This window comes from Micropterus dolomieu, linkage group LG08 (assembly GCF_021292245.1).
Source record: "Micropterus dolomieu isolate WLL.071019.BEF.003 ecotype Adirondacks linkage group LG08, ASM2129224v1, whole genome shotgun sequence".
NCBI classification, from domain to species: domain Eukaryota; kingdom Metazoa; phylum Chordata; class Actinopteri; order Centrarchiformes; family Centrarchidae; genus Micropterus; species Micropterus dolomieu.
In genome coordinates, this window is record NC_060157.1 from 16,383,144 (window position 1) to 16,398,475 (window position 15,332).

Consider the following 15,332-nt stretch of genomic DNA (forward strand, 5'->3'; position numbering starts at 1 on the left):
TATATATATATATATATATATATATATATATATATACATATAAAAACAGAACCACAGTGGTAAATAGAGAGTATCCTACCCAGGTATTCTGGTGTTCCACAAGGCTCTGTGATGGGTCCGTTCTCAAACCTGGACAGGTAGAAATCTCGCAGAACTACTTTGTTGTGGTTGTTTTCTGTGTAGTACATCAGGTTTTCCAGCTAAACAAAATGAGGGACAGAATATGTATTCTCATACAAATACACACAGACTGAAGCTCTCCACTCCTATTTACATATAAGGGACACTGAACTGATTCAGTGCCACAAATATATGGGAGTCGATCATCAGCAGACAGTCAATGATAACGCCCCTGCAACCTGTGAAATATCTCAGCAATACTGGCACATTAATATGTTATGCAATTACGGATGCATGTTTTATACAAGTCTGTGTGTGGGATTTTAGCATATACTTTACATATTTTATGACATGTTTTATGACTTCTGTGTTCTGTGTTTCACCTGCGTAGCTGGAAGATAAATTTCCCCTTTGGAGACCATACAGTTAAATTTAGAAGCTGAAGTTGATTTCTAAGTCGTGTTTTGTTCTTGTAGTGAACAGAGGCGCAAGGTCAAATGGATTCTCAGTCTTGGATTTACATGTCAGGCTTGTTTAAACCAAGATGATACCAAGTCTCTGAGGTACAAACTGTCAGTAGTAAAAGTAGGCTAATGGATCATCAGGTAAATCATTACAGCATAATACTGTAATATGTATTAAAATTGAGCACGTCATTTCTTGACAATATAGGGTATTGAAGAGTAAGGCAAAAGAATAACCAGAAACCCGGCTACTTGATTAAAAGAAGCATCTTGGCTTGCCAATATGGACACCGATCTGAAAATGCCATTTTCATTCAGTTTCATGGGTTCACAGGCTGAGTCCGGACTGAAAGAAAAGTCAGACTTCTACCAGTAGGGGGAGTCTGAAGCCCAAGAGAAGCTGTAACTCCATCCTAATGGGTTGATAATGAAGGTTAAAGATATGAATATGTGTGTGTGTGTGTGTGTGTGTGTGTGTGTGTCTCACTAGAGATGGCATTAAGCCATAAAGACAGTGTTTACTCCCTTGCTAAAATGTTATCAAATGTCGAGTCATTAACTGAGATGGCAATGAGTGCAATGCTTTTAGGTCTCCGTAGAGATTCTTCTGACTATATACTGGAAATTGCTTTCTGGGGTGTGACGGCAAAGAGGGCCACTCACTTGTAAATCTTTTTTGTCATATGTCTTCCTGTGTCTTCAGAAGCAAGCCACCACCATCTTTTTATTGTAATGACACTCACCACACATATACACCAGGTTCATGTGCGTGTGCATCATGTGGGGAGAGGGAAAAAAGAGAGTGAGCATGTACCTTCAAGTTCCTGTGAACTATGTTGAGGGAGTGTAAGTACGCCACAGCCTCGAGGACTTGTCTGATGACATTGGAGGCGTCTCTTTCTGTGTAATTCCCTTGGTCCAGAATCCAATCGAATACATCTCCTCCTGTGGCACTGCATGCAGTTAAACACAGAGACACACACGTGACGAAAACACACATAGCCAAATATACTAATCAAAATGAATGCAAGTCGGTGTGACTGTTAACCACATGTTGCTACACAAAAATTCACTTTAAGCTTTCAGTAACACAGTAATCAAAAGCCCTGAGCTCTTGTTTTTTTATGTCCATTAGTAAGGAAATCTGCTGCTACGGGCCTATAGCTAGCAATCCTGAGCAATTAAACAACTGAGTATTGGTCATTACTCTAAAAGACTTGGTTAACTTCAGAGAATGTATAAATGATGGGTGTGTAATCACCGCGTATTTTCCCTCAGCAGGAGGACTATTGCCTGGGCAGAAGTGTTAGCTATGAACAGACACCAACACATAAACTGAGCGATGCACACACAGGTGACAGCAATCACTTTCAGTGCAGTCTGTCTCTCTGTAATTCAGTAACAGAAGTTCAAATAAAGTTGCAAATGTTGAAAAACGCACAAGCCAAACGTGACGCAGATTGGGCCGGCTCTAGCGTTATCAATCTCAAGATCTCTGTAGAGACCCTATTATGGCAAAGCCATGCCTCAGAAGGACTGAGTAATGTTGAGCGTTACTAAGAGCAAATATCTCATAAAATCTAACACCTTCCTCTGTTGCTGAGGGGAGCAACAGAGCACATAGTAATAAGATGCAGGACTCAACCCCTACCCTCTAGCTGATGGATTTATGCAAGTTAAGGTACATTAAGGCACACACACTTAAGTAGCTACACATTGTCATGAATGCTCACACAAGAAACATAAATAGTGAACCAGTAAAAGAAAAACTCACAGTTCCTGGATGATGAAGTACTCTTTCCGGGTCTCGAATGTGTCTATCAGCTGAAGGATGTTTGGGTGGTTGACCCTGGAACCGCAAAGACAGTCTGTGACCTTGCAACTGTGAAGGATCTCACATGCAATTGAAAGGTGCTAACCATTGTCTGGCTTTTGAATAGTCTTATATAAAAAGAAAGACAGGGTGTGTGAAAATATCTCCAGCTGGGGTAGACAAAACAAGTTACAAACATCTGAAATTACATTATTAACTAGGGTGACATGGACTGCGTTACAGAAAATTCTAAGTGGAATTTCAAATAAAACACCCTCCCTCTCTCCATCCCTCAATCATAAATCCACCTGTCCACAGACTGCGTACAATTTTAGGATCATGATTTCGTTCTTGGCAGCCTTGCGGACTTTCCTGCCGTCTTTCTTGAGGAACTTCTTGCAGACAAAAACCTTGTCTGTCTGTCGGTCTTTAGCCAGGCACAGCTCGCAGAACTCCTTCCTACGCAAGGAGAAAAAAATTGAAAGACAGACAGACAGAGGAAGGCAGGAAAGGTAAATATAACATTAGAGCACAAAAGAACTGTAGTTGCTTTTGAGAGACATGGCGTAATATTCAAATTAAGTAGACAGAGGGCACTGGCTGTTTTGGTGAAATAGCGTGAAATAATTTAATTGGGGGGAGAGTCGATGGGTAGAATAAAAGGTCATAAATAACAAATCTGAAATGGGTTTATTGCTGCCATCGGCTGGGCATCGTCTGGTTTTGAGCCTTCGGGCAATACAGTATTTTACCCAAATGGATTTTGAGAAGCTGTGTGAGGCAAAATTAAACTACAATGTCTCACATTAAATCTTTCATGCCCAGTAAATACTCTCAGAAAATCCAACTGCGCTCTTTTTTTCTTTCAATTTTCTTTTTTTTCTTAAATCATTCTAATAACAAATGTAATGATAGTAACAGTAAATTGGTTTGATTCCATTTTATCCTTACCACAACCATACCACCTTTATCTTCCTTGTTTTCAGACAATTACAAAGAATGCAAATGTGTGCACTTAATTCTTGTGAGTTAATGTGTGTGTGTGTGTGTGTGTGTCTCTGTGTGTTATATAAAAGATGAGCAGAGATCTCTCAGGCCAGATGCTGATGTTGCCATATGGCCTCTTACACTGATTGGGGTGTGTGTGTGTATGTGTCTGTGCCTTCAATGTGTCAAGGAGAGTGTTCAGGAGAAGAAAACGGTCAGTAAGAGTGATTTTCGCAGCTCTTTGAAAGTATGTCCAATATATTTGTCATTTTTAGGCATGACGCAGAATGTGCGTTTTCATGAACTGCCGTGATCAAAAATGACAATTGGTCAGCTAAAATTTGAAAAACGTGTCCCTTAAGTGTGTTACACACTAGCTTCGTGCCTTTTGTCATTCCTCCAGTAAAAACGTTTGATATGCCAAACCAAATCTTCAGGGATTGTGGATCCAATTCAATTTGAAATAATTCATGAAGACAATAACGACCATTTGGGAATACAGGAATGTGCCCATGAATTCTACATGGGAGAGGAGGACAGAAGGCAAGAGAGATCCATGCATAAAGTTTTATGGTACTCACGCTCGGAGGACCTGTCCAATCTCATATTTGTCTGTGACATCAGATATGCTATTGTAATTCCGCCCATCTCGCAGGGCAAGGCACCCAAATGGCATGACGGCATTCACCTAAGAAATAAAGAAAAATACATTTCAATCATTGCACTACAGAGGGGGAAAGTAAAGGATGAATTATTTTTGACGACACCTTTTAGGTAACAGAAAGATAAAGGGATTGCAGAGCAGCATGGGCGAGCATGTTAAAACAGGCAAAAGGTACTGATGAAACATTATGAAAGCCCCCAGTGGTTGAAGTCAAAGACAACAAGGGGGTGCCGTTACTATTAGCCTTGAAGATACACAGCACATTGGGCAGCCAAGTCGACTTTTGAACAAATCTGGATACTAACGCTTCTGGCAGCCTGGTTGCGTGCCAGCCTTGTCAACAGATACTAAGCTACCCACTAAGCTTCTCTCTACTCTGCTAAAGTCTGCAGATTCTGTGCAACGTCTGTCAAATTCAAGTTAAACTTTATTTATAAAGGGCAGTGTCCCTGTTTCCCTAAAGCAGCTTGCTTCTTTAGCAATCACTGGAGCCCTGAGTAACACTGACAGCACTGGGCTTTAATGACAGGAAAATTAGTTTTTTGGTTGTAGCCTGAAATGTGTGTGTGTGTAAGTTTGTCTTCTGATCTAGATCAGTAATTCATGACCTTTTGAAGTTGCTGTGAACATCACTCAGAATGACTTTTAATTCCTCTTTTCACCTCACAGTAACTCTCACTGTTAGCATTGCACCTGAAAATGCACTTCACAATGGAAAATAACAACATCCATACCGATGATCACGTACAGTACACATACTGTATATATGTATTTCACCATAAAACTGTTCTTATCATGTCCACCCTAAAATAGCTTGTGACCCCACAACAGGGCTTATACGCCCAGGTAGAAAATCAAAGATCTAGATAGTGAATCAGCAATCAATATACCATCTTAGCACAGTCCTCAGGCTATCCTCACCCACATCCTTTAACACTCCATCTACCGTAGGAGACAGATTTCCTGGAAGCTTCAGCCATCTATCCTCAAGATCCTTCTCCTGTCCCAAATACTTGACAAAACCCATTCCAGTTGGATCATTCCTTTCCATTGTTTCTCTTGACTTCCCTTAGTGGAGATTTCTATCTACAGGGTACCACATTAAGACAAATCTGTGGAATTGACCAAGTCAGGAAATATGTGATAGGAGGGAATAGGCATTTTCGAAGGAGCTTTGATTAATGTGAGTGATGCTGGGGTCAGCTAGTAATGCTGTCAAGATGACTTCAGGATTGTGAGTGTGTAAGTGAGGGAGAGAAACAGAGAAAGATAGGAACTGAGAAATACAGAGAATACGACATGAGGACTAAGAACAGAAAAACAATAGAAATCCTCTGAAGTAATGACATTTTGCAGGTGCTAATTTAGGATTAAGGAATGAATATGAGTGATGTCAAATCCCCACTTTCTCTCTTTCTCTTTCTCTCTGCTTGTGTGTGTGTGTGTGTGTGTGTGTGTGTGTGTAGCGTCACCACTGTAGATGATAGGGCCAGAGGTGCTTCTGATCTATGGTGGAGGCGGGGCTGGAGAGTACTGTGTAATCCCAGTGCTGGCCCTAATCTCTAATCTGTACCCCTAATCCAGAGTGCTGGGATACATTGTGTGTGTATATGCATGTACTAGAGTGTGTGACTGAGCAAGTGCAAAGGTTGATGCGGATATGTCACATGTGCAGATATGAGTTTGAGCAGAAGGATGCATGTTTGTGTGTGTGCGGGCACATGTGTGTCCAAAGTCCATATGTGCGCCCTTGTGTGAGTGTATGTGAGGCCCAAGGGACTTCAGTGGTGGATTGAAAAGGCCTAGTTTTGCCAGAAGATTATGTAAGCATAACAACATTCCCATGACAAGTTCCAGGACAGTGAAGGTGAAGCCGGCTTGATGTGAATGGAGCACATCCATCCCTTTGGGAACAGAGTGTCCCCACTAAAATATAGTGGCAAGCACCAAATGTCATTTGTCAGTAAGGGTCAGCAGATATGCTGCCAATATGTTTTTGAGATGCTAACTTTTGTGCACTGTGGTCCTACCTCTACACAGTTTTAGATATTTTGCCTGCTCTAAAAATCTCCCCTGCAGGCCACCATAACCTTTCTGACTAAGGGCACCCCAAAATCTCCACAGTTGATGTTTAAAAACTTAGTACAGTTGACTTTCAAACCATCAGCAATGTCCTGGGAACAATTTTAGGGATTTGCTGGAGCTACCGGGCACCATTACAAAAATCACCGACTGGCATCAACGTTTTTGCAAACTTTTCCTGTATTCACTGTCAGGATGGGTTTAACTTAAACCCATAAAAAATGTTACAGCGAAGCTCTCCTGTTTTAACCAGAATTCCCCGAAGGCTTGAAAGGTAGCTGGCTTCATAAAGAATATGGGCTGTGTGAAGATCAGTTTATGGCCTGTCCTTTCTTTTAGATAGATCTTTGTCCTTCTTCTCTGGGTGTTACTGGTGATTGTTTCTTGCCCGAAAAACTCAGATGCCTTACAAACACCACACCTGCAGAATACTGAGTCAGTACAAACCTTGAAGTTGACGGAGAGTAGGAGGCGATATGGGAGGATGTGAGAAGAAAGGAGATGAGAGGGGAAGAGTGGGAAAGACGGGAGATGAGGAGGAAAGAGGTGAGAAACAATGGGAACAGAAAGGCAAGGAGAAAGGTACACTGTGACTAAGTGAAAAGGTGGATAGAGAAAATAGTGTACATGAGAACAAAGTGTAAAACACAGAACTGCAGAGGCAGATTGAGAGTACCTCTCAACCTCACAGCTTCACAACTTCACAACGTGTGAATGTTTGCACAGGTGAATGTATGTGTGTGGGTGCATGTAGGGATGTGTCAACAGGCTATGTGTGATAATGCGTTGTGTGACTCATGTTTATGAGAGTAAGGGCTGTCCCCAAAGTCAGAAAGCACTCGAAGGCATGCACAAATACAATGAAAGCATTTAAGTACAATGCAACATTTCATTTGCTCATTTCAATGGCAGAGATTATTCATATTTTCAAATGCAATTGAAAAGTTTCTGTGGTCATACATTACATTCCTGGTTCACATCCACACGTTCATGCCATGAAAAGATGATGGAGCAACGGCGTCATGAATTTGTTTCATTCGTTCTCATTGTTAGTATGTAATGAAACTGTGACTGATCAGATAACGTGACTGTGAATTTATTATTTTTTGAAATGATGAAGTATTTCGAACCACTACAGGCCCCCTTGAGAGAGGGGCCCATAGGGGCTTTCACCATACTCCATTACACAGATGGTGTGTAATGAACCAGTGAGAATGATATATTTGAAAGAAATTGACATTATGAGTTTCCGATTTCAAACAAATAGATTTCAAAGAGAGGTCATTGTTATGCTAGTCACCTTAAATCTGGGATCAATTTGAGGATGTACTGAAGTGGAAGACAAATTGAGCTTTTTGCATTTTGTCATCCTATTTAAACTTAAAGCAACATTAATTGCTTTTTTGTGCGATTTGGCGGCCCTACTGTTTCAGAGTGTAATTCACCGTAAATAACAGCTGTACACGTGCATTTGTTCCGATTACATTATGAACAAAAACTAACAAGTCACCAACGTTGCTAACACAGCCAAACATCAACTAAGTGCGACAACACAAGACATAGCAATATTAGTTACTAGTCCAACAGTGTACACTGTAAGAATGCCAGCTCGGCGTCTGTCTTGCAGCCTTTTTTTCACAAAGCCGGAGAGCCTCTTGATTGGTCAGTCTCTTTTTCTCTCCTTAGCTTCCTCCATCCTATTCTGCCTCTGCCATTAGCTTTATTAGCATTATTAGCATTATGTCCATAGAGGCTGTTGAGCCCGGTTCTGGTGTTCTCGCTTGTTTCCAGCACGACAGTGGCTCAGCTCCTCACCAGCAGCTGCGTGATGTTGCTTGAAACTTGGGTGGCGAGCTAGCTAGACTGCAGCCTAGGGAAGATAACTTACAGTAACGTTAAAGATGTCCAAATGTCCAAATGTGTTTGGTAGTAAGTTTGGTAACATCAACTCGATATTTATAGCTAGCAGCTACACTTCTGTGTGTAAAACCTCTGGCTGATTTTGCTGGAGTCAACAACTTTGCTAACACAGCCAAACATCAAGCAAGCACAATAATGCGACATAGCAAGCCAGCTAATAAGTTACATGTACAAAGTTAAGTAGCTAGCACATAGAACCTGGAGTGGCAAGTACAGAGATGGCACTCACAAGTCAGTGTATCATTAAAATTATTTTAAAGTTATTTTAAGATAAGAACATATAATGTTGCTTTAATAAAGGGAGTGAGGGATGGCTAATGTCACCGTTTAAATGGATCTTTCTGAGTGTGCAAGTACTTGTTTTGTCATAATAAGCAATTATTAAACATCAGATCATGCTATGACACATTCTATAACATGCCTAGATCTTTAAACATGAAATTCTCCTCATATTGCTATTCAGTGTTAAAAGTGGTCCAGACAACTGGTCACACGGATATGGTGAAACAAAACTGAAATGTAAAAAGTTCACTGGATCTTGATTCATTCATTTCAACTCAATTTGGAAAAAAACAAAATCAGTGTACATCCTTTTGAATGAGCATGTAGCATGGCTTCCATGCAACACACAATGAAGAATTGCATGGTTTGTTGTACATTTTGCTTATGCTTTTGAAATGCACACCCATTAACGCACACAGACACACATACTAAAGTGTGAAGGCACACCGATCTATCCGAGACATCACACGTTATCTTCCCCACTTTAAATCAAATTGCCTGTGCGTGTCTTGAGTGTGTCTGTGTGCTTGTTCACAAGTGTTGTGTTCAGGCTGCAGCAAAGCTCACAAATGAATCAAAGGGAATAGAATATATTTTTATCAGCACAGAGGGGAAGTGTTTCAGAGGTTCTCTGCATCATTCTAAGAAAATCTGCTTTTCACTGGCACTCATCTCTTTAGCCATCCTTTCCCATTAAGCCCTGTCCAACAGGGAAATTAAGAAAAAATATGGTGCTTTTTGCAGCTCATTACTAAATAAAATATGCAAACAGAATGACCTACTGAAGAAAAGAAAATATATGTGTCCCTCATTAGTGTTTGACATGTCACATGTGCCTGCCTACATCAGCGTGAACACAGGTGTGAGATTCTGCAGGAACAACATGTTTATCCTTTCAACCAGCAGCATGATCATTTCACTTAAAAGCCTCTTTGTCTTTCCCTGCCTCTCTTGCTTCCTTTCTGTTTGTGTTTTTTTTCTTTTTTCACAATCCCGCTCCTGCACCTTTCTTAGCCTCTGCGTGGCTTTCATCTTGTCGTTTTGCACTCGCCAATCCCCTCTAGTCCGAAAGGTTTAATCATGGCAATTCCTCACCAAGGTGGGGGGGAATAACATCAGGGGTTAAGACTGATGTGGCAACCCCTGATGTTCTAACTGTTAGACTAATGGGAATAACAACGAGGAAGATTGTGGACATGTTTGTGTTTCCTGTACTTTACAACCACTAATCCTACTGTGCTAGGGCCTCGTTACTTGTATGTGTGTGTGTGTCTGTGTGTGTGTATGTGTGTGTTTGTGTGTATATCAAATAAACACATTCAAGACACTCACATATGTACACACACCTACAACACAAAAGAAAGAAATGTTCTGTGTCCCACAACCCCTTTAAGGGTAATTAAGCCCACAATTACCATCACCTTTCATAAGATTATCAATAATGATTACCACGTTTGCCCTAAGAATGATCATCATTTTTGTGCTTCTTGTGTGCAAATCAATGTGTGTCTCTTCATCTGTGTATAACAAAATGTGACAATTGCAGCATGTTTCTTATTGATCAGTCAAGATCAACTGTGATATACGTGAGGCAACACGTCAAAATTGACTTCTTTTCTAGCTCAGCGTTCAAATTCTTCAGAAGAAATTAGATTCACAACCTTATGTAAGAATTGCACCGGGTATAATTAGAAAATAATAACACAATGAATATTCTAGACACAGCTGAAAGCCCTTTCATATTGCCATTAATAACATTATGGCCTACAAAACTTAATTTACAGTAAAAATATAATGGCATTAAACAGAAATCAGTCCACTGATTCGTACTAAGCTCATTGCCTCAGCCGACGAGTGTGTGCTCAATATTGAGCGAAGTGCGCAGCAGCCTGAGGTCGGTCCCAGGCCTTATCAAGATGCTGTGATGTGAAAGTGGGACAAATAAAAGACTTGACGTGGCAGAGCACACAGGAGAGAAAAGCTGAAGAGGAGAAGCGGACGAAGGGCCAATTATCAGCATTTCTGTGCTTGTTAAAATCAAGTGTACGACAGGTTACAAGAGTGAGAAAGAGGGTGAATGGATACACACAGAACTTAAGTATTAAGAGTTACGCATGTGTGGAAATCATGTAATGGTTAGTACGTGTGTGTGTCTGTGTTGCATCAATACCCAAATTACATTTGCTTCTTCCACTGACCTCCTAGTATGGGGTCTTCTCCGAGCTTGTTATAACCACTAATTCCCTTATTGCTCTCATCTAAGGCCTGTGCGTGTGTTCTGTTTTTGTGTGTGTAAGTAGAAGAGACAGTGCGCGCATGTTTGTGTGTGTGACTACGAGGCGTACACAAGGCCAGAAACAGGCTTAATAAGGAAACGTTCTAATGAAAATTCATCACATCTGCCCAGAGAGAGAAAGAGAGAGAGAAACCCATTTCCAAATGCAGACACATGTAAAATCTGCCAAAATCATGTAGTGTCAAAAGCACACACACACACACACGCCACATGAATATACAAGTGTTGCCTTATTCTGAATGGTATGATTCATCTGCTTTACACCACTCTGTCTAAAATACTTCCTCACCTTTCACTCCCTCCCTTCTCTATTTTTCTCTCTCTTTCTCTTTCCCTGGTGTGTGTCCTCTTGTTTCCTGTTCCCTCATTAGGAGAGTGGATCTGTGCAGGTCTAGCACAGTAAGTGCGTCCTCAGGGAGAAGGCCCACAGAGTATCTTGTTTTTTTTTTTTTTTTTTACAAAACTGTGTGTATGTGTGTCTGTAGTTTACATAGAATGATGCAATGTCGGGCTGACAGGCTCGTTTTTTCTGACACCAGAATAACCGGAGGCAAGACCTGCAGGCACACACATACACACGTGTGTGTGTGTGTGTGTAATGTTTTTATATCCTTGTGGGGACTTTAACCTGAATACACTCATGTCACAATAATTGAGGTCCCCGCCCGCAGGTGGAGGGTTAAGACGTGGCTTTAGGGCTCAGGTTACAATTAGGTAAAGGTTAGTGTAAGGGTTAAGGTTAAGTATGTAGTTGTGATGGTTATGGTTAAGGTAAGGGGCAAGTGATTGTGTGTAAGTAACTTCTTGAATGAGACTGTGTGGATAAGTTGGATATACACTCATACGTACAGAATCGCACACACACCGGAAGGAACAAGCATCCTCTCCAAGTTGGATGTAACATCAAGCTAGAGAATCAGAGCTTCACATGACAACGAGCTAGCGAGAGAGAGAAAGAGAGAGAGAGAGTGACGGAGAGGTTAGTAAGGGATCATGAGCGAGGAGAAAAAGAAGACAATCCTAAAAATATTATTGATTGCATAATGTTCGTGCATTTACATGTTTAAAGTATTTTGCTGTAGAATTTTTTATGAACAAAAGCATGACCCTGCTGTGGTTGTGTACTGTTTCCATGTTGGACTGCCTCACATTTCTAGCAATAAAAGCAATCAGTTTTAATGGACCCCCAACCAGACTTTTTTAAAATGTTATTCACGCACAGTTTAAAAGTCATTCAGATGATCACACTTCCACCAATGGTTACAAATAATACCAAACATTAAACAAACCTTTCACATTGTCTGAAAATATTTAGTAGTTGCTCAGTGTTGGTCGTTGTACTGAAAGAAGACTACTGATGGCCCATAGAAGCTTTATGAAGCACAGTGCTCACAATGACAATGCTGACATCCTGATGTTTTCAAGTAATGTTGACCCACCATATGTTCCCCCCACCATAATTTCTAATGTTAGAAGGCTAACATTTGCTAATTAGAACTAAACAAAAAGAGCAACTGAGGCTGGTGGGACTGGCTTTAGCTTTGCAGTATTTAATATACCATAATGTATTTGACAAATAACAATTTTAACAAATGACAGAGCTAGAAGAAAGGTTCACCAATCACCAACGTGATAACAATTTATTCTGTGTAGAACATGAATGTCGACTGAATTTCACGGTGATCCATAGCTACAGAGATATTTCAGTCTGGATTAAAGTGGTAGATCAATTGACAGACCGACTGCTAGTGCTCCAATACTTTGCTCTGTTGTTAGTAGTTAATTTTTGAGGCCATAATTTGTGGTTTTGTTTGCTTGCATTATATTGAAGGGTACAGCTTATGTTTTGTCTACAGGATACAACTAAGAGTTATATAAGGTGTATCTAATACTTTGTTCTCAAATTAAACGTTAGGGGAAATGGAGTATCCAGTTAAATAGTAGGGCTATTGTATTGTATTGTATGACATTATACAGGTGTTACATTTATTGTGGCCACGTCCTGTATATTAATCGCACTAATCATTGGTGAGCTTTGAGCACATGTGCCTTCAGAGAATTGTGTGCTTCTGCGGGGAGCAAGAACATACAGTAACAGGGAATTTAATTAAATTATCGATCAATACACTGTTTTATAAGCCTGTGTAACCCCAAGTGTGCAATAGCACAGCTTTCTGTGTATTGGTGGATGCTTAACTGATCTTACCCAGAAATGTTCACCACTGACTGAAGCAGCCAGCGTAGCACCTGTGATGCCTCCTGCAGCAGCTCGCTTTCCGTTTGGGGTCTTTTTTTCTCGTTTGTCTTTTTGACTATGTTCATAATAATGTGGATTAAATTGAAAACAGCGTTTCTCTTGATTTTGGCGTCCTGTCCCTACTAAGCTGGCATTTTCTCTCCGTGGAAATAGACATTTCTGAAAATACTCTCCCATGTAGGCTTTGTTGATTTGAAATCGCCAGTTCTTTTGAGAGTTTTTAGAAAATGCTGCAGCTTGTCAACCATACATCAACAACAATGTTAACAATGTTAAAGAGCCACCATTCTTCTATCTCCAGCTATCTCTGTGATTCTCAGTCAGTATATCAGTTTCTGTTTCTGCTGTAAGACAAATGTACAGACAGAGAATAATCAGGAAACCCAGGAATTACCATTATCCCTGGACAACAGGTTGTAAATTTGACCACCAATCACAAATCTGCATTTTATCATTTGTCATATGAAAACAGAATGAAAGTCAGATGTCAGAATGGAGCTTTAAGTGGAGCACTGGAATACAATAATTTCCTTGTTTTGCCAGTATTATACAGGAATTACCATGTGGATAATAAATTAAAGATTGTGACACCTGCTTTATATTTTGTTTGTTGTTGTTATATTCATTTTGCAGTTATTGCTAATTTAAATACAGAAACAATCTGATGTTTTCTGACTTATTCTGATAACTATACTCATCCTGATGTATGTATATAGCGCCTATAAGTGTGAGGAAAACAATGCTGCTCTTTCTCATTTGTCTTCATTGTGAATAAGTATTGCATTTATACAACATTCACATCTAAAACAAACAACAGCAACTGTATTTCGTGCTTCACTCATGCATGCAGGTTGGGAAAAATTGACTTCACGCAAAAAGTTTGTGGTGCAGAAGAAATTGCCATGCCAGGCAGACACGACCATGTCGCACATGGCTCACGTGTCAAACATAAAACCACAGAATTAAACGGCTCCTGTCAGCTCTGTCACACGCACAACTCACAGAATGCAACATAAACGCTTTTGGCAGACATATGAGATTAGACGAAAGGGGGCAGAGAGAGGGAGGAAATGTTGGTAATGTTTCAAAAGTTTGAGATCATTATAAAACATTCAGAGGATGTGTTATACTCAGGGGAAGAAATGTGGAATTCTGTGTGTGAGTGTGCATTACACATTTATGTTTGTGACTGGGGGGTCAGTGGAGAGAAACAACATTTGCTGTCAAGTGGTTTTCTCTGCATAAATCTTCTGCACTGGGTTGAGTAGTTGAGTGTGTGCGGACATACACTCACACACACAAGGGAAGTACACAATGTATCAATGACTTAAAATGCAACTCCCTTCAGGGCTATGAGCCAATGATACTTTTACCAACCAACTTCATTTGTGTGTATGTGTGTGTGTGTTAGGCGGACACTTGTAGTTACATTTAATTGACTTGGATGACTAAGAAACACTTGTGTGGATGGAGAACTCTCTCTTTCAAGCACACACACACACACACACACACATCACACACACACACACACACACACACACATGCACACACACACACTGCTCACTCCCTCTGTCAAACAAATACAGACCCTCTAATGCACCTACCCACGATCCACCTACACACACACTCACACACTTGTGCAAATTCAAATGCACATGTACATGTGTTAAGCCACTGGTCTCATTGTTAGCTTTGCCCTCTCTGGGGAATAAATTAAACTGTAAAACCTTTGTTTCTAGCATCCATTTGCATCTGTGTGTGTGTGTTTGTGTGTGTGTGTCCATGAATTAATTCATTCCTTTTGTGGCCACACATGGCCTTTGGACGCACCGCGCAGAGTGCCTCTCCAAAAACACAGACTTCAATTGAGAGCCTCAATCCACACCTCAGTTTGCATGCACACACACACACACACACACGTAAACAAAGTAAGAGACAGAGTGAGACAGGGAGAAACACATACAGATGCACACACACTATCTAACACACAGACACAAGAGTTCACAGTTCCTCACACTAATATGGTCTTACGACCCTCTAGCACTGTTTCTCCCCAGCCGTGATGTCGCACCATCTCCCCACTTTTACTCCATTCCTTCACTTCCTCCTCACAATGAACCACTCTCTGTCCCTTTGTTTAGTCTGTATGTTACACCTCCGCACTGAAATGCCAGATGAGGCTCCAAATGCAGGAGTTTTTCTTTATTTTTGTCTATTCCTGCTTGTCCTTCAACACACCTGTCTGTCTCATACAAGTGTGGAGAAATTCTTGACTGTTTTGCTGCAAACCACTGTCAATAAAAGAGCTTCTGACGGGAATGAGGAAGACTACATGTTGTGAGCCTGAACTGCAGCACTGACCGCAAAAACAAAAAAATAGAAAATTAAAAATAATAAGCAGAGCTGCATCCCAGTGATTTCGTTTCCTCTGTTTTAAAAACAGCAAG

The 15,332-nt window shown here is 40.6% G+C and overlaps 1 protein-coding gene across 1 annotated transcript in view; it reads right to left on the bottom strand.

The window, feature by feature from the left end:
- Positions 1-15,332, bottom strand: part of camkvl (CaM kinase-like vesicle-associated, like) — a 78,103-nt gene that overhangs the window by 6,927 nt on the left and 55,844 nt on the right. Inside the window, exons 2-6 of the mRNA XM_046056582.1 lie at positions 3,966-4,072; positions 2,725-2,856; positions 2,359-2,433; positions 1,399-1,537; positions 80-200 (exon numbers count right to left, since the gene is read on the bottom strand). Of these exons, the coding sequence (XP_045912538.1) occupies positions 80-200; positions 1,399-1,537; positions 2,359-2,433; positions 2,725-2,856; positions 3,966-4,072 (574 nt within the window). The remainder of the gene's footprint in view (positions 1-79; positions 201-1,398; positions 1,538-2,358; positions 2,434-2,724; positions 2,857-3,965; positions 4,073-15,332) is intronic.